This window comes from Callospermophilus lateralis, chromosome 10, assembly GCF_048772815.1.
Source record: "Callospermophilus lateralis isolate mCalLat2 chromosome 10, mCalLat2.hap1, whole genome shotgun sequence".
NCBI lineage: Eukaryota > Metazoa > Chordata > Mammalia > Rodentia > Sciuridae > Callospermophilus > Callospermophilus lateralis.
The window spans coordinates 51,769,952-51,790,359 of NC_135314.1; the positions used below are offsets into that span (position 1 = coordinate 51,769,952).

Below are 20,408 nucleotides of genomic sequence, written 5' to 3' on the forward strand. Positions count from 1 at the left end.
TTGAACCCCAGGGAGCTTAACCACAGAACCACATCCCCAGCCCCTCTCTTCTTCTTTTTTGTTCTTTTTGAGACAGACTTTTGCCAAGTTGCTGAGGCTGGCTTTGAATTGATGATCCGCCTGCCTCAGCCTCCTGGGCCAGTGGAATTACAGATATGCACCTCTGTGCCCAACTCTTGTTTTCAAAGGCTGAATAATACTGCATGTATTACACAACTGATACATATATACCCAAAATGTGGTGGGCAGTTTTTTGTTGCTGTAAAATACCAGACGAGAACAACTTAAAGGAGGAAAAGTATATTTGGGCTCATAGATTAAGAGGTTTGGTCCATGGTTGGTAGAGTCCATTGATCTAGGCTTGAGTTGAGGCAGAACCTCATGACAGAGTGTGTGGCAGAGGAAAACTAGTCATTCATGGTGACCAGGAAGCAGAGAAAGCTTGAAGAGCCAGAGACAAGATATAGTCCCTAAGAACATGCCCCCAGTGACTTGCTTCCTCTAGTCATGCCTCACCTGCCTATGGTTACCACACAGTAATAATTTTAACACATTAAAATTATTAATCTGAGGCTGGGAATGTGGCTCAAGTGATAGCATGCTCGCCTAGCATGCATGAGGCACTGGGTTTGATTCTCAGCACCACATAAAAATAAAATAAAGATATTGTATCCACCTAAAACTAAAAAATAAATATTTAAAAGAATTATTAATCTGTAAAATGGGTCAATCATTGACAAGGTTATAGGCTCTCAGAATCTAACCTTTTCACATCTTAGGTATGGTAAATAATGCTGCTGTGAACTTGGATGTAAAAATCTCTATTCTAGACACTGGTTTCTATTCGTTGTAGTTTGTACCTAGAAGTAAAATTGCTTGATCATGTGGCATTTCTTTTTTTAAGGAACCATCATGCTGTTTTCTTTGGTTATACCATTTGATATTCCCAGCACAGTGCCTAAGGGTTCCTATTTTCCCACATACTCACCAACACTTGTTGCTTTTGTTTTCTTGACAGTGCCAGCCTTGTGACTCTGAGGTGGTATCTCATTATAGTTTTGATTTAATTTCCCGAATGATTAGTAATGTTAAACATATTTCCTGTGCTTATTGCCCATTTGCATATCTTCTTTGGAATAATATCTGAACAATTTATTTCCCAGATTTTAAATTGAGTTATTTATTTTTTTGTTGTTGAGTTTTAGGAGTTCTCTGTATGTTCTGGATATCATTCTCTTACCAGAGATAATTTGCAAATTTTCTATTCTGTGATTGCCTCTTGATTAGTTGATATTGTCTTTGCTACACAAATTTAAAATTTTTTCACAAAATCAAATTTGTCTACTTTTTCTTTTGTTGCTGTGCCTTTGTGTCAAACAAAGGAAATCATTGCCAAACCCAATGTTTTGAAGCTTTTATCCTGTTTTCTCCTAAGAATTTCATATTTTTAGATCTTACATGTATATTTTAGATTGATTTTAGATTAATTTTTGTCCGTGATTTTTATTTCTGCATTCTTTTCTCTTCCACAGTCTATATGTCTGTCTTTATACCAGTACTCTCTTATTTTGCTTATTGCAACTCTGTAGTAATTTTTTTTTATAATTTTAATATTTATTTTTTTTTAGTTTTCGGTGGACACAACATCTTTGTTTGTATGTGGTGCTGAGGATCGAACCCAGGCTGCACGCATGCCAGGCGAGCGCGCTACCGCTTGAGCCACATCCCCACCCCTGTAGTAAATTTTAAAATCAAGAAATTGCAAATCAAATGGTTTTCTTAATTTCCTTTTTAGATGGTTCATTGTTAACAGAATTGTAACTAATTTTTGTATGTTGACTTTGTATCTTGGTACTTTGCTGAATTCATTAATTAGTCTTAACAGTTTTTTCTGGAATCTTTTTATGGACTATCAGCTGTGAACAGAGATAATTTTGCTTCTTCCTTTCCGATTTAAATGTCATATTTTCTTCCTTATTGCTCTGACTACAATTTCAACTAAACAAGTAGTGTTATGTTGACTACTCTAGTAAAAAGCAATCATTTTGCCTTGTTCTTAATCTAGAGGAAAAGCTCTTAGTCTTTCACCATTGAGTGTGATACTTGTTGTGGGAGGTATATTCATGCAAAACATGGCTTTTATCATGAAGTATATGACTTTTAAATTATTTCTAGTTAATAAGTATTTCATCTTGAAAGAGTGTTTTGTCGGGTGCTTTTTTGCATCAATTAAGATAATATGTGTTTTTTTTTCTTTTCAGTCTATTGTGGTATATTGCATTGATTATTTTTATGAACCATCCTTGTATGCCAGGAATAAAATACCACTTGATTATGATGTATTTTCCTCTTAATATAGTGCTGTTTGCTAATATTTTGTTAAGGATTTTTGCATAGTGTTCACAAAGACGTGGGTCTGTAGTTAAGGATTTTGCATTAGTGTGTTTAGGATATTGGCCTATAGTTCTTGTTGTTTCTAGGTTTCTAGATTGTACTTGTTTCTTTGGCATTGGGGTAATGCTGGGCTCATAAAATGAGTATGAATATAGTCTTTTCTATTTTTTTGGAAAGCTGAGAAGGACTAATGTTAATTCTTTAAGTGCTTGATAAAATTCACCAGTGAAGGTATCTTGTCCATGACCTTTCTCTGTGAGAAAATTTTTCTATTTTTTTCCTCCAGGGGTGTAGGAGGGCAGTGCTGGGGATAAAACCCAGGGCTTCCAACATGCTAGGTGAGTGTTTTACTAAGCTAGATTCCCATTCACTGTCAGAAGATTTTAATTATGGATTCAGTTATAGATCTATCCTAATATTCTTTTCTTCATGATTTAGTCTTGATAGGTTTTTGCATCTGTAGGAATTCTCTCTCATTTAGCTTATCTAATATGTTGACATACATTTGCTTGTTCATAGTCCTTTTATAATCCATTTTACTTCTCTAAATTTAGTAGTTAATATCTCTATTTCAATTTTAGTAGAAATATTCTTCCTAGGTCCAGACAGCTAAGGATTTGTTAATTTTGTTGATCTTTTCAAGGAGCCAAAAGAGCCTTTTTAATTTTCTATGTATTTTTATATATTTATTTATTTTTCCTGATTACTAGGGATTTAACCTGGGGGCACTTTACCACTGACTAAAGCCTCAGCCCTTTTTATTTTTATAGTTTGAGACAGGTCTCTCTAAGTTGCTGAGGATGTTCTCAAACTTGTGACCCTCCTTTGTCAGCTTCCCAAGTTGCTGGGATTACAGATCTGTGCCTCTGTGCCCAGCTCTCTTTAATTTTTCTGTTCTCTATTTTATTTTTGTTCTCATCTTAATTCCTTCTTTATGTAGCTAGCCTTTTTTTTTTTTTTTTGGTAGCAGGGATTGAACCCCCAGGGCACTTAACCTCTGAGCCAGATCCCCAGCCCTTGTATATTTTATTTAGAGACAGGTTCTTGCTGAGTTGCTTAGGGCCTTATGAAGTTGCTGAGGCTGACTTTGAACTCAAAATCCTCCTGCCTCAGTGTTCCAAACCGCTGAGGTTACAAGTGTGCACCACCATGCCTGGTCTGTAGCTAGTTTTATGTATAGCTTGTCCTCTTTTTTCTAGTTCCTTAAGTTGTAGTGTTAGATTGTTATTTTGGTTTTGATCTTTAGCACATTGTTTATAGCTACACATTTCCTTTTTAGTACTATTTTCACTGTGTCTTGTAAGTTTTGGTATATTGTGTTTTTGTTTTCATTCATCTACAGATATTATCTAACTTGTGATTTCTTCTTTGATCCACTGATTATTTAAGAGTATGTTAATTAATTCCAAAATTTGTAAATTTTCCCATTTTTGTTCTGTTATTGACTTCATTCTATCGTGGTCAGAGAATATACTTTATATATCTATCTTCTTATTCTTTTGGGACTCATTTTGCTGGCTATGGTCTCACTTAGAAATTGTCCCATGTACACTTGAAAAGAATAAATATCCTGTAGATGTTAGAGTTTTCTGTATATGTCTGTTAGATCTACTTGGTTCATTGTGTCATATTCATTTCTACTCTTTCTTTAATTATCTTTTTTCTAGTTCTTCTGTCCATTATGGACAATGGGGTAGTGGTGCTCAAGTCTCCAACTATTATTTTTGAACTCTTTCTTCCTTTTGTTTCTTCAATTTTTGTTTCTTATGTTGTTAAGGATGGTTACTAGGTACACAGATGTTCATAATTGTTACATATTTCTGAATTGAAGCTGTTATTCATCTATAATCTTAATCTTGTAATCTTTTTTATTTGTAGTTTATTTTGAGTATAGCCACTTTTGCTCTTTTTGATTTACTATTTGCATGGAATATCTTTCTATCCTTTACTTTCAACACATTTGTATCTTTGAATCTAAGGTGAGTCAGTTACAGATAGCATGTAATTGAGTCATTCTTTTTTTTTTTTTTTTAAATCCATCTGCCTCCTGGTCTTTCTTTTGATTGAAGAATACAATTTATTTAAAGTACTTGCTAGGAAGGAAGGACTTTTGCCTTATTACTTAGTTTGTGCCCCATTTTTATAGGCCTTATAACTTAGTTTGTGCCCCATTTCTTGCATTTTTTTCCCTTTGGCATTTAGTTGATTTTTGTAGTAAAATATTTAACTTTCTCAATTTCTTTGTGCCTCTACTTCTTTGTCATTGCCATGGGATTACACTTAATATCTTAAAACACTCAGAATATGAATATATGTAAATTTAGCTTTAATAACATTTAAGTACTCCTCTCTTTTAACAGCTCTATCCCCACCCTTTTAGTTATTTGTGTCATAAAATTGTATCTTTTTTTTAATAGTTGTAGATGAACAGCATGCCCTTGCTTTATTTATTTATTTTCTTATGCAGTGCTAAGGGTCGAACCCGGTGCCTTAAACATGCTAGGCAAGTACTCTGCCACTGAGTTACAGCCTCAGCCCACAAAATTGTATCTTTATATATTGTATATTCAGAAACATAAAGTAATAATTTTTATTTTACTCTCAAATATGCCGAAGACAAAGTGTGTATTTACAAACCAAAGTTAAAATAATTGTTTTGGTTTACTATAACAATATTAACTTTTAGACTACTAGCTTACTTTAGTTACTTCGTAATACTGACTTCAATTATTTACTAATAATAACTTTCAGATCAAGCCCTGGCCCATATTCCAACTGAAAATAAAAGTTCTAAATTACTTGAAAATTCAAAAATTTGGGGCCACCAACATGATGCCACAAGTGGGAAATTTCATATTATGAAGCTTTATTTTAGTCATATAAAATTATTTTTAAAATATTTTATACAACTTTTATTTCAACCTATAGGACTACCTTTAACACTTCTTTCAGGATAGATTTAATGATAATGAACTCCCTCATCTTTTGTTTATCTGGGAATGTCTTAGTTTCTTTCTCACTTTTAAAAGGACTATTTTGCTGAATAAAGTTTACAGGGTAATTTTTGTTTGTTTGTTCAGCCTTTGAATATGTTCACTCACCACCTTCTGGCATTTAAAGTTTCTGATGAGAAATCTGATGAGAAATTCTGATGAGACTCTCTTGTATGACAAGTAACTTATCTTGCTGCTTTGAAAAGCCTCCTTTGTTTTTGACCTTTGACAGTTATAATATGTCTCAGTGTGGATATCTTTGACTTCATCTTACTTGTGTGAGTTCCTCGACCGTTTTGGATGTTTATATTCATATCTTTCACCAACTTTGGGAAATTTTTTCTTATTTCTTCAAATATTCTCTTTGCTCCTTTCTCACTTCTCCTTAGTATTCCACATATGTGTGTTCTTTCTGGTATCCCACAGATAACACGTTCACACTTCAGTAACCTTTTTTTTCCTTTCTTTGCTCATTGTTCATACTTCCATTTTTGTTGATATATCATTTTCTTGACCTTTTTCATGGCTAGTTATTTGAGGACCTTTAAAGCAGTTGTTTTAAAGGCTTTGTTTAGTAGGTCTGCTATCAGGTCTTTTTCAGAGGCAGTTGGGTTGGTTTATTGTTTTTTCTTTTGAATGGACCATATATACATTTCTGTTTCTTTGTATGCCTTGTAATTTTTTGTCTAGCAAACTGCATATTTGAATTTGATATGTAATAACTTTGGACATCGAATTCTCCTCCAAGATTTTGTTAGCTATTGTTTGTTTGTTTGTTTATTGCAAGCTGCCAAGAGTCAACCAGAGTTGTAAACTTGAGGTCTTCTCAAGTATTTTCTGAGCCTGCATATTCCCAGGCCTGTGGTGATTTTCCAGTTTCCCCTATATATGCCATAACTAATGTCCTAGTCTTTGTTGTGAAAGGTCAAAAAGATTTTTTTTTTTTAAATGAAAGCAGGGTATTATCCTGTGGATCTAGAATGTGCCCCAAAGGCTCATGTATCAAAGGCTTAATTCCCAGCTTATGAGGCTATTGGGAGGTGGTAGGAACTCAAGGAGGTGGGGCCTAGTTGAAGAAGGTAGATCACTGGGGCATGTCCTTGAAGGATATGACTTATTCCCAATCTCTCTGTCATTCCTTCTCTCTCCCCCTCTCCCTGTCTTTCTCACTCTCTTTGTGCTTCCTGGCTCTGTTCCATCATGTGCTTCCCAAATGCCCTAAATGATAAGGCCAAGCGACAATGGACTGAAACTGTGAATCAGAGTAAACCTTTTCTTCTTTTATATTGTGTATGTCAGGTATTTTGTTACAACAATGGAAAGCTGAATAACACACAGAGAATGAGACCCATGGAAGTCAATCCAGGCAGGTTTGAGGAGGGGCTTACAATAATAGAGAGAGGGGCAAAAGCAGTGGCCATTGCCTCTTTGTCTACACCCCTGTGATCAGAAGAGGCAGTCAGCAGTTAAGAGCACAGATCTCTGGTATTTGGTGGACGGGATCTTTTTTGCCTACCATGACTCATACAAACTGTGTATAAACAGTTTTATGAAAACTACACAGCTAGCTGCCTGCCACAGGACTGAAGGAAGGCAGATGGATAGCTACTATTATGCTAAAGCTGCAAGTGACAAAATTAATTGTCTAGGCCTTCATTTGGAAGTTGTGATCCTTGAAGAGAATCCAGCATTTCCAGATACTTAGACAGATTATGCCACTGGATTTGTTGTCTAGGTAGAAAGAGATTTACTGTGTTTCTTAGAATCTACCCCATTTATTTTTTTAAATATTTTATTGTTTAGTTATAGTTGGACACAATACCTCTATTTTATTTATTTATTTTTATGTGGTGCTGAGGATCCAACCCAGGGCCTCACACGTTCTAGGCAAGCTCATTACCACTGAGCCATGACCCCAGTCCCCCCATTTATTTTTTATAATCACTTTAACCTACAGTGATCAACTCAGTGATAGTATGTTTCAAATTAAAATCCAAGATTTATCTCTGGGGTTTGTGAAGTCTACATTTGAAAAACACTTGTTTTGGGAAGGAGAGAAAGATTAAACAAATAAATACAATGAAACTTTAATAAATGCTTAGAAGGAGAAATAGAATGTACCCTGTAAAAGAATATTTTCTAAACTGTTAATTTTTGCCTATTTCTAAATAACTGGTTCTTAGAATTATTTTAATACCTTTTTAAAAACATTTTTTTGCCCTCTGAAATTTTGTAAGAGTTTTGATATGTTATAACAGTAATCACTATAAGATCCTTTGTTAACACAATAGAATAGAATAGTAGAAGTTGAATGAGCAAGATTAAATTTAAGTGTTATTATTGACCCTTGGGTCAAATTCCTTAGGATTTGTTAGTTTCTTCAACTGGATTATCTTTACCTTTTTACTACACCTCTCCCCAGTCTCTAACTTTATGGTCCAAATTGAAACATACACAGGGCTGTGTATTATTAGTAGTAAATAATAATAGATAATCACTTATAGCTTACTGCAGTTTACAGCATACTTCCTTTATATGACTTCTTGGAACCTCACACAGTACTCTTGGCTGAAGACAGATGTTGGTATGTCTTTACAGATGGAGAAAATAAATTTGGTAACTATTTTGGTTTATTGTAATCCAAAGTCAGTGAACAGTAAAGTGAAGTAGAGAAAGGTGAGATTCAGTAAGTGCTTTTTCTTCATTTGATTCTCACCATCCCCTCATGATACTGGGAATCAAACCCAGAGCCTCAGGGTTTCTAAACAAGTACTCTACCACTGAGCTACATCCCCAGCCCATTTTAATTTATTTCAAGACAGGGACTCACTAAATTGTCTAGCTGGCCTCAAACTTGTGATCCTCCTGCCTCAGTCATTCAAGTAGCTGGGATTATAGGTATGCGCCACCACACCCAGCATCTTCATTTGAAATAAATTTCACATAGATTCTTCTCAGATCTTTTTGTTAGCAAAGTTTATATGTTACATGTTGTGCTACTTACTGTCCTTGTTAAGATTCTCAAGATGTTAAGTGATTAGCTACTGTTTTCTTGCCTTTTACTTCAGCTACCTACAAGTCTACAAGTCTATATTTTCTGTAGCCAACTTTTCTGCTTACGTTCCTTCAGAAGCATCCTGTCTTTTACTTTTGTTGCAAGAATTGCTTTAGTTTGATCCTAGGACATTGTAATTTGCCTCCCAGACCCAAATTTTTGCTACCCCTTTTCTTCTTGTTCCTACCTCCACCAATATGGAGAGGAATAGAATGTTACTCTATCAGATACCACTTCTATAGTTTGTAATATATGAAGTTAAAAATTTCAAATTAGTAGGTAAAGTTATAGTTGATTCCAAGATTGATATTTTATTCCTCATTTACTAACACAGTCTTAGCTATTTTTATCAGAATACCAATTCTAACTCATAATATTTCACAACTGCATTCGTTCTTAACCTCTTTCAAGTTGTATATTTGACTCAATATGATTTTGCTTTACTTTTTTGTTATACAAAATTTCAAAAGCTCTCAGATATCAAAGAACATAATGCAGTGAACTCCATGTATATCTATCAATCAACTACAACAGTAACTTTAACATAACTTATTCTTTTTGTTGTCTTCTTCTATAATAGCTTAAGTAGACTATAGTAAAGTTGCATCATAAAGTTTTTTAAATAAAGTAAAAATTGTCAATTTAAGTAAGTGTATTTTGCCCCTGGAAAATGAATAATTTCAAATATTCATAAAAAATGCCTATACAGTCAGTAGTCTTGCTTAAGTAGCATGTTAAAAGTAGATATTATGTTCATTAAGTTTGATTTTCACTGAATCATTCAAAGGTTGACTATTTAATGGTAGGGTTGAATATATAGTGGTTAATGTTCTGTTTGTATATATGACAAAATATTAACTCCTCATTCTTAAATGCCACTTTATGTAGCCTGAATACATAGTGTATAATTATTTGATGTTGAAATTGTGTTTTCTTTAAGTATTTTATCATGTGATCATTCAGATCTAGTACTATGCCGAAAATATTGTATCATTTGAATTCTGAATCTTCACCTTTTTAAAAAAAGCCTATGCATTTGGGAAGAAAACTGTTATTTTGTACTATAGTATTCTTTCATACAATTCTTCAGTTAATTAGAGAATTATTAATGTTTATAAACATAACTCCTGAAGTTTGTTTAAAAGATAGTCATTTTATTCTATGACAATGTTGTTCAACTTAATTGACTTAATTCTTTTATACTATGCAGAAGAAATAATTTTGAAGGAGATTCTATTAGTTTTCTGGTACTTCTTTTCATTTGATATATTTGATAAATTATATTCTTTAGTATCATCCAAATAAAAATGACTTCTAACTTAGCCAGAAAACCAAACTTTTTTCATTTTATTGTTTATTTTTCTACTTGATGTTTTGTGCTGTGACAAACCATTATTATTCCACGAGTGGTCTAGAATAGAAGTCAGTAATTTCAACCAAAAATAGCCAGGAGCTTTTACATTGAGAATGGTTTGAAATTTGACATTTGAAAATTTCAAACTTTCCTAAGTTTATGACTGATTTGTTTCTATGACAAGTTTCCCCATCCTGCTCTGTCATTTTTAAATATAATGTGGGGAAGAATTTTTTTTTCTGGATAAAAAAATGATTGGAATCTCCATGGGATCATTGGAAATAGAAATCTTGGGTTTCTACAGAAAAATTCTTTTGATTACACTAAAGAGTATTCATGGATTTTATGAGAAGGCTGTGGTGGGCTTCTTTGCAAATCTTAAAATTAGGTCTGTTTTAGCAGAAACAGCAATGTATTTTTAAAAAGCAAATCTTATATAACTGTATATGTGAGATTTTTTTTTTCTCCACTTGGTGTTGGAAACTATTCATTATATAGAGAAATCATAAAATTATAACTTAAGAAATCGAAAGTCTTTCATATGGTTTTAACACTTGTGAATAATATATGAAATGTTTTTATTTTCTTATTAAACTAATATATTTGCAATATTTTCTTTAAAGGCAAATCCTCCTCCGGTACTAGTTAACACAGACAGCTTGGAAACACCAACTTATGTAAGTTCCATTTCCTCCTTACTTTTAAATAATTCTACCTTCCTGTTCTGTTTTTAACATATATACAAAGATCACAGCATTATTTTTGCTAATACATTTTCCTTAAGATATCTGCTACAATATACTATACCTATAATTACCATAGTAAATGAAGCAGTGTTTCAGTTGCTTTTTTTTCATATTTATACAAAGCAAAAATGTTAACAAAAATTATGGTTTAATTTCTCAAAAAAAGACACAGAAATGACCAACAGATAAATGAAAAAATTCCCAGTATCACTAATCATCAGGGAAATGCAAATTACAACTACAATGAGATATCATTTAATACCTATTTTGGTGGCTATTATCGAAAGACAAGATAGCAGGTATTGGTAAGACTATGGAGAAAAGGGAAACTTTGTACAGTGTTATGATTGTAAATTAATAACAGCCATATGGAAAACAGTACAAAGGAGTCTCAAAAAAATTAAAGTTAGAACAGATTGCCAGCAATCCCATTCTGGGTATATAATCAAAGGACATATCATTATGATTTCAAAGAATTTCTGCACTTCCATGTTCCTTGTGGTATTATTCACAATAGCCAAGGCGTTGAAACGACCTAAGAGTCTGTCAGAGGACAAGTAGATAGAGAAAATGTAATATATACATAGAGTAGTAGTACTATTTAGCCTTAGGAAAAAAGGGAAATCTCTTCATTTATTATAATGGCATTAGACCTGGAGGACTTTATGCCAAGTAAAATAAGCCAGGCATAGAAAAGACAAATACTATATCATCTCATTTATATGTGGAATCTGAAAAAGTAAAATTCATATAGAATAGAATGGCAATTACTAGGGACAAGGGATTGGAGAGATGTTGGTTAGAGGATATAAATTTTCAGTTAAGTGGTGCACTGTGGTACACACATGTAATCCCAGCAACACAGGTGGCTGATGTAGGAGGATTGTAAATTTGAGGCCAAATTTCAGCAACTTAGCAAGACCTTGTCTCAAAATAGAAAATAAAAAGGGTTATGAATATAACTCAGTGGTAGAGTGCCCTGTAGGATTCAATCCCAGTACCACAAAAGGTAAATTAATTAAGTAAAATAAAACTTCAGGTATATTGAAGGAATAAGTTTTGGGGAGCTTTTATACAGTGTGGCAACCAGAGTTAATAATGATGTATTGTAGGCTTTGAAATTTGCTAAGAGAATGGAAATGAAGTGTTCCCAGCACCAAAAAAATAAAAAAGAAAGCTAAGCTTATGGTAATGTACTATTCTTGATCCTTAGTATCCCAGTGTGGATGTGTTTAATATTACTAAATGTCTTTATACTTGAAATTAGCATGCAGTTTGAAGAATTGAATATCAAGAAATAGGTTACTAGGAGTCCTATATGGCCTTCTCCCTTTTCACCTTTTTAGAATCAATCCATGTTCCTTGGAATCCTATATCATTATAAGTTAGCATTAAATTAAGCACCAGGGACGTTTACTAAACACTGACCTAGTACGGAGACGAATGGTGAAAAAAATCTCAAATTCTTTTAAAGTAGAAATCATAAGCTCTCAATATCAAAATGTTACATGTTAATACTGATGGGCTTTATAAGTGTACTCAAATGGATGTCTTTTCCAAAACAAAATTTCAGACTATTTAGAAATAAACATAAATAAAGCCCAATGTGGCAGTTGTGAGATTTGACCAAAATCCTGTACTGAGGAATATTTATAAATATTAATATGTTTTTAAAAACAGAAAAGAGTGCACATAAATGAATCGGGGATTTTTTGACTCACAGTGTTTTTTTTTCCCCAAGCCTAAAGAAACAATAAAGAGAGTATAGCTGAATATAATTTTTTTGACTTATACAAAAAGAACTTCCACTCATGTTGACAGGATATGTACAAATATGTCCTTCCATAACCTCAGATGCATACTGATGATATATTAGAAATTGCATAAATGCTTTTATAATGTATACCCTATAAAATAAGAGAAGAATGTCTTTTTTGTTGCTTTTTAAAAAATTTGTTCTAATTAATTATACATGACAGCAGAATGTATTTTGATTCTTTGTACACAAATGGAACACAATTTTTCATTTCTCTGGATGTACATGATGTAGAATCGCACCATATGTGCAGTCATACGTGTACCTAGGGTAATGACATTCATCTGATTCCACTATCTTTGAGTTGAATGTCTTTAGGTGAGAAGAAAGTTGAATCAAGGAAGTAATCGAGTTTAACTCCATGAGAAACACAAGAATTAAGAACCCAAAATGATAGTAGAGATGGATTTTAATAGCCTTCAAGAAAAGCTTCCAGTCCCTTCTACTAGACCATTAGGGTTCCTTCACTGTAGTACAATGAAGAAAGCAAAGTGGCTTGCATAGGTTTCATTATTTCTGTTGAATTTGATTATTTGATATCATAATCACTCCTCTATTCCTTGCATAACAAACCACCTAAAAACCTGGTAGTTTAAAAGAACCGCAGTTCATTATTTCTCATGATTTTCTGAGTTAACTGGATAGTTCATCTTCTCTACATAGGTTTATTTATTTATTTATTTTCCCATACATAGTTTTGAGTGGAGCACTGGAAAAGACTGGAAGATCAAAAATAACCTCATTCATATGGTTGGCAGTTAGGGCTGGCTACTAATTACAAGTGTAACTGAAGCTTTTGGACCAAGGTCCTTCGTTTCTCATAGGTTGCTTGAATTTCCTTACATTATAGATGTTGGGTTCTAAGAAACCCATGCTAAGACCTAGGCAATTACTACAATGTATCATATGACAATCTCACATCATCATTTGGGCCACATTTATTTTTATCAAAAGGAGTCACAGTGCTTGCCTAAATCTGAGGGAAGGGAAAATAAACCTTACTCTTGATGGTGGGATGATTTAGTCATATTGCAAAGAGTATGTAGGATGGAAATATAAAGACATCTTCAGAAATGTAATTTATCACTCTTTCATTTGATTTTGCCTAACCTGGTATTGGTAGAAATTTTAAATCAAGTATTCATGTCTGGGTTAATCTGGCTTCCTCATTATAGAAGGTAGTTCTTTCAGGAGAGAATAGGGAATGAAGTTCATGGGGGAATAGTAGATGAGCAAGATCTTGGATGGTGAATTTGACTTGGACATGAAATGTATAAGTGAAATTTGTGGCAGAGCTAAGCATAAGTTCAGATATGGAGGTGGGAAATTGCAGGATGTGTAATGGGAAGACCAAGACTTCAAATTAGATGTTATGTGAGGAGCATGAAGAGAGTGGGCTACATTTAGAATTGAAAGTAAGTGGTAGATTGGGGTCAGTTCATGCAGAGCCTTGATTACCAAGCTGTGAAGTTTGAATATTTCTAGAAAGGGAGCTTCTGAAAGCATATTTATTTAGAGGAAATGTATTATTAGCCTGAGCATTATAAAGATCCATCTGTTTAAAACAGAATGATTTGGACAATGGAGAAGACTAATGTAAGCACTTGGTAGATGGCATTCATTGGCAGAGAATGAAGAAGTAGGTAATGGTTTTCAGAAGAGATAAATTATTCAAATTAGAAAGCGTTGGCAGCAATTAAATATGTGGATCAAGGCAAAAGACTCAAGAGTTCAATAATAGTAAGTTGAATGTATCTTCCTGTTGTGGAAGTCATGATACCTTGAATGTTGATTCAGGCACATTTATACTCCTCCATTCCTTGAAAATCCTCCCTCAAATTATTGAGATGAATCTATATTATTTGTTTATTGTCACATTTAACAGGTTTTCAATAATAAATCATGCAAAAATTATCTTGCCATTTCAGATTTTTCACTGTGAATTTCTGAGCTGCTTCTCTTTTCCCCCATTAGGTTAATGGCACTGATGCAGATTATGAATATGAAGAAATCACACTTGAAAGGGTAAAAACTATTAATTTCCTTAATCTATTGTTTTAAGAAACTTTTAAATACACTGCTCAATCATATAGAATCCAAGGGAAATAGTCTTTCAAAAACAGGAAAATGTAATGTTTTCTTTTGTTACGTTCACAGATCATAAAATTAATCATAGCATTTTCAGAACATGTTTCTTTTCTTTTAATATCCCTTTTGAAAACAATTTTCCTGTTTTAAAATAGTTTTAGATATACAGACAAATTGTAGAGATAATACAGAGATTTTCCACTGTTTTCTGGACTCAGCTTCCCCTATTGTTAATATCTTACATTATTAAAGTACATTTGTTTCAATTAATGAACCCATATTTATGCATTGTTGTTAACTAAAGTCTATACTTATTCATAGTCTCTTAATTTTTGTTTTTCTATTTCAAGGTCCCATCCAGGAAAACACTTTCCATTTTATTATGTCTTTTCAGACTCTGATGACTAGTCTATCAAATTGTTTTAAAATTTTGCTTTTGTTAAAATTATTATTATTCATTTTAAGTAAGTAGCATGCTGGTAACTACCATTGCATCAGTTTTCTTTCCAAATAATAGTTATAATCTAATGAATGAGTTCTAATGCAAGTTCAAAAACTTATGTATTCTTTCAATGAGGAAATAACTTAAGGATGCAATTCAGATATATAATATTTATACATTTTCTGCACTTAGGGGTGTTAAATCTGCACTTAGAGGCATTGTGACTGCCTGCCATGTACGAAGCCTTGAGCTCAATCTCCAGCATTGGAGGGGAAATTTTGTGTTCAATTTATTTTGCATTTTAGTAATGCACCCTGGACTGGTCCGCAGTTGGGGAAATAAAGTGTTCACACAAGTAAATTGCTTAAGTAACTGAAAGTCTGCATATTTAAAACTAATATCTTAGATAATTAAATACGTTTATGTTTGAAGCCAGAATAGACTCTGAGGGAAATATAGATCTGGGAGTCATCTTTATTGTCTGCTACTTAAATTCAGCTCACCTACTTAAGTGGATGTCTGAGTTACATCCAAGTAAGCACAATTTTAATGTATTTTCCATATTTTAATATGGTGCTTTATAACTTTACCTATCTTTTAATTTATTCTTCCTTGATCCTTTCCCAAAACCTTCTAAATTCCTTAAGTTTAGTTAGGACTCAAATATTGTATTTTTTCCTGTTTGAAGACTGAGTACCTGAATAACTAGGTAATCTTTCCACAGTCTGTTAGTACTGTTATTGAGGTTGTAGTAACTCTTTAAAGAATTTAGACTGAAAAAAGTATTTTTAAGTTTAAATTAGAATTTTAAGACAAACAATGGTGGTCTAGTTATTTAAGCTATTTAACAGTGAAGTAATAGGTCCAGATAGATCCATTTACTTGAATTACTTGAAAGCTAGAATTAGAACATTCTTGAAAGATAAATATTTCTTGGATCATTTGTCCTTAAAGACTCTTTAAACCAGTAGAAGCCTCTGTGAAGAAATACTATTCAGAAATTTCATTTCTTCAATTTGTAAAGCAAACAAAAAATTAGAGCTGCTTTGTCAAGACTTACTTTGCTTATCAAGAAAGCTCACCATTGTTTAAGTTCTTAAGATGGGTTTTTAGTATTAAAAAATATGTTTTGATAGTCAGGTTTATTGGTTAACATGTCAAGGATTGAAGGCAGCTATTACTTAGCAGCTCCAATTTCATCATTTTAAAATAAACTCATGGTAAAGCTAGCTAAAGAAAAGTACCACTCCAGTCCTTTTGTAGAGGCTGAAATATAATATATTGATTTGATCCACTCAAAAGTAATGGTAGTGGAAAGATCACTTCAGTGTTTGCCCTACCAAACTTGGATGAGTTGTAGTCTAAAAGAAAGAAACTTCTAGCAATACCTCTGCAGATGGATGACTAATCAAAGGACAAATGGCACATATTCTAAAGAGAGAACTGCAAATAGATTTCAGAAGTGCTAGTACTAGTACATTTTCTTCAGCCTCACCTATTAAGCAGTAATGCCTCTGAAAGATCTTAGTTAATATTGTCTATTTAATTTAGAATCTTCATATTACTCATATATGTACATTTCTGTGTTGTATAGAAATGCACAGTTTCTAGGTCCTACAATGGCAGGAACTTACCAATAAAAAATGATTCTTATTGTCTTGACTTTTTTTCCTCTCCCCAGGGAAATTCAGGGCTTGGTTTCAGCATTGCAGGTGGTACAGACAACCCACACATTGGAGATGACTCAAGTATTTTCATTACCAAAATTATCACAGGGGGAGCAGCTGCCCAAGATGGAAGATTGCGGTATGTTTTACACTTCATGTTTTAATGTTGAATTCACTTTAGAATGCTTTCTCGAAGCATACTGGACAAGGAATAAGTACAAAGAAGGAACACTATCATAACTAATATAGTGTAACATGTTCAAACAACATGCAAATGAATGAAAAAGATAATTTTGCTTTTAGCATTGTTTTCTTCTTTTTATTTATCAGTTTCTTTTTGTTTAACTCAATTTTATCGTAGATATTTTATTTTGAATAACTGATTTAAATGTTTGTGACTAAATTTATGGAAATCATGTTCCTCGCATACTTTCAGATACATTCACAAAATATTTTCCATTTGTTTCCTTGTTTGGAAGCATGTAGATAAGCTTATTTAAGATAGAAAGGATTATATATGCCTGGTTTTATATCCCGTACCACAAAGAGTAAAGTTTATACAAACTTTAAGTAAATTAATATATTTCCTTAGATAAAAATAACAGTGATCTCATTTAAGTAGTGTTCTATTTTGGAAGGTGTCTTTTACAAACTTTGTATTTCCTTAAGTCATAAATTATAACACTGTTCTATTTGTGTGTTGTTTTATATGTGTATATGGTAACAGGCTAAAATTTTAGTGTTAAGGGATTTATATGGTTTCTTAAAAGCAACATCTTATTTTAAGGCTATCGCTATCTTATACAGCTGTTCAGTTTATAAACTTGACTTCTTAATGGATGTGATAGGTTGTATAATGAAATTAGACATAAAAATTAAGAATGTATGACCATTCATGGAAATGTAGAGTTACTTCCTGGTTCTGTTACTGGCCTTTTATTTGTGCTGCTTGTGTGAATAAGTTATGTTTCCTTTGTTTCACTTACAAATATACCTATAGAACTAAGGTACCATTGCTTTGGGTAGTAGAATTTTTTTTCTCTCAAGAAAGTTAATTAGATACAGAAGCTTATCACAACCTGTATTAATATTTTAATTGTGTTTTGTTCCTTTCCCTGCTAATTTGAGATGGATTTCCCCTGCCCTCCCACCAACAAAATATCATGGAGTCAAAACTGAGACCAGAGCTGGGGGAACAGGTTAGGATTAGGAACAAATCAAACTTTTAAAAATATGTATTTTTAAATTAAGTTATTCACAAAGGAAACCTTTGAAATAAGTGACTTAGTTTTCAAGAAATAAATTCATTCTTTTAATTCACTTTTTTCATTTGATAAGTCAGTGGATTAATCTGCTTTGACACCATCTCTTTGATCCTCATTTTTAAAAATCTTAAACAGCTCTGTCACTTATTTTTTGGGTTCTCATCCATCAGTTTCTTCATCTGTATAATGGAGATAAAAATCTATACCTACATTACAGACTATTGTAAGGATTAAAACACTAAGAAAGTACCTAGCATATGGTTACTGCCAAATGTTTGCTGGTTTTATAAAGGATCTTAATGCCTACACATAAACCTATAAATGTTTAATGTTTTGTGTAATAATTTATTACGTGTACTATTTGTTTTGTTCCTTTTGCTCACCTTTGGGTAGTGATTATATTTATACATTAGAATTTAGCATGTAGCACCTTCACATTTATGTTTATTGGAGTCAATTATTCTCTTTACCTTAAAAACAAAGATTACAAAAATTTGATAAAGTAGAAAATTGGTATTTAAGTTTTTGAATATTTTCTCAGGGTTAATGACTGTATATTGCGAGTAAATGAAGCAGATGTTCGTGATGTAACACATAGCAAAGCAGTTGAAGCATTGAAAGAAGCAGGGTCTATTGTACGCTTGTATGTAAAAAGACGGAAACCAGTATCAGAAAAAATAATGGAAATAAAGCTCATTAAAGGTCCTAAAGGTATGTAGTACATCATACTAAAACAAATTATTAAGTAAGCTCTCTGAGTTAAATGTAACTGTGATCTTATTTTTGATATATATCTCCAAATTAGCAAAACTTAACAATCTTCTATAGTATGTAAGTGGATGGATTAGAGAATCTCTCATTTATATGGATTTTTTAATCTTAAGTAGAATGTTAGATATCTGCATTCCTACTAAGATTATAAGATTTGAAAAGCTTTTTATGTTAATTTATGTATACTATTACACATTTTACTGCTGTGAACACATAGTAAATGTATAATTTAACTTCCTTGTGGTGTTTATAGGCAAGATTTCCAGTTGGGTGTGATGACACACATCTGTAATTCCAGCAATTCAGGAGGCTGAGGTAGGAGAATTCTAAGTTCAAAGCCAGCCTCAGAACTTAGTAAGACCCTATCTCAAAGTAAAAAATTCAAAGTGCTGGGGATGTGGTTAAGTTTGCCCCCAAGTTCAATCCCTGGTACCAAAAAAAAGAAAAAAAAAGACACACACAAACACAAAGATTTCTATAAACTATCTTTAATGAATAGTTTTTAAGAGCAGGAATCAAAATCTCTGTAAGTAGATTAGTCCCTACGTAAGTATTTGGACATTAACATAAAAAAATATTCTTGCTCTTAAATAATTTGAAGATAGATATAGTGTTTACTTTCATGTGTGATAATTAATCTGAAAAGTATTTTAAATGCAGATACATAGCTTAAGTCAAAAAGAAAAAAGTATAGTGTTTATCATAAGCAGTTACATGTACAATGAGGACTGTTAAGGTATGATTTCTAAATGTTTAAAAAACTGATAAGATTAAAAATAAATGGAGGGCTGGGGTTGTGGCTCAGTGGTAGAGTGCTTGCCTAGCACATGTGAGGCCCTGGGTTCAATCCTCAACACCATATAAAAATGAAGTAAAGATACTGTGTTCACGTAATAATAAATTAACTTAAATAAATAAATAAATAACCAAATAAATAAATGGGAATATTGGTTCCAGCATGTGGCTTCATGGAAGTAGTAGAATTCCAACAAATGGAAAAGGAACAGAGGGCTGAGAATTTGTATTTCTTCTAAATTATTTTAATCTTGTGAACATAGTAAAAGTATTAGCAAACATAATGAAGAAGAAAAAACAGTAAAACATAATTTTTAATACCTCTTTGGACTGACAATCCATTTACAAAAAGACTTAAAGAAGGAACCAGGGGGAAAAAGCAATCTGTTTGTAATTGTCCCCTGGTTATAGAATAAATACTTAGGATTTTTAAAGTAGATAGATAAATAGATTATTTTCTATTTTTAAAAAAAAGTCATTAGTATGATGGAATTATCACCCTCTAATTTTCAGCCATTTGTTTTTAGGTTTAATTTTGCCTTTATTGATGAGAATCTTAAACTAGTGTTTTCCAATCAGGTCTTGGGTTCAGCATTGCTGGAGGTGTTGGAAATCAGCATATTCCTGGAGATAATAGCATCTATGTAACCAAAATAATTGAAGGGGGTGCAGCACATAAGGATGGTAAACTTCAGATTGGAGATAAACTTCTAGCAGTAAGTATAAGAAATCTATTGTTTTAAAAATCATTTGGATTTATTTTTTTTTTTCCTGACAGATTCTAGAATTCCTATATAAGTGAATTTTAACAGTGTTTTATCAAAACCTGAAAAGTGATTCTTAATGATTGTTGGTATTTATTTACCATTTCCATTTCTTCTATCAGCCCCTCACTTGTCTCTTTTATTCCTTTCTCCCTCTCCCTCGCCTTTCCCCCACCCTCCCTCTTCCCCTCTATGGTGGCCCCCGTTGTTAAAGGATTGAGGGCTTAAAAATGCACAGAATTGTTTAATCACAATCCT

At 32.7% G+C, this 20,408-nt stretch overlaps 1 protein-coding gene across 11 annotated transcripts in view; it reads left to right on the forward strand.

Moving 5' to 3' along the window:
• The window catches only part of Dlg1 (discs large MAGUK scaffold protein 1), a 251,443-nt gene that overhangs the window by 131,902 nt on the left and 99,133 nt on the right, over nt 1-20,408 (forward strand). For all 11 annotated transcript variants that reach the window (XM_076868823.2, XM_076868826.2, XM_076868827.2 and 8 more), the window contains 5 exons: nt 10,420-10,473; nt 14,333-14,383; nt 16,570-16,694; nt 18,362-18,531; nt 19,966-20,102. In XM_076868823.2, the coding sequence (XP_076724938.1) occupies nt 10,420-10,473; nt 14,333-14,383; nt 16,570-16,694; nt 18,362-18,531; nt 19,966-20,102 (537 nt within the window). The remainder of the gene's footprint in view (nt 1-10,419; nt 10,474-14,332; nt 14,384-16,569; nt 16,695-18,361; nt 18,532-19,965; nt 20,103-20,408) is intronic.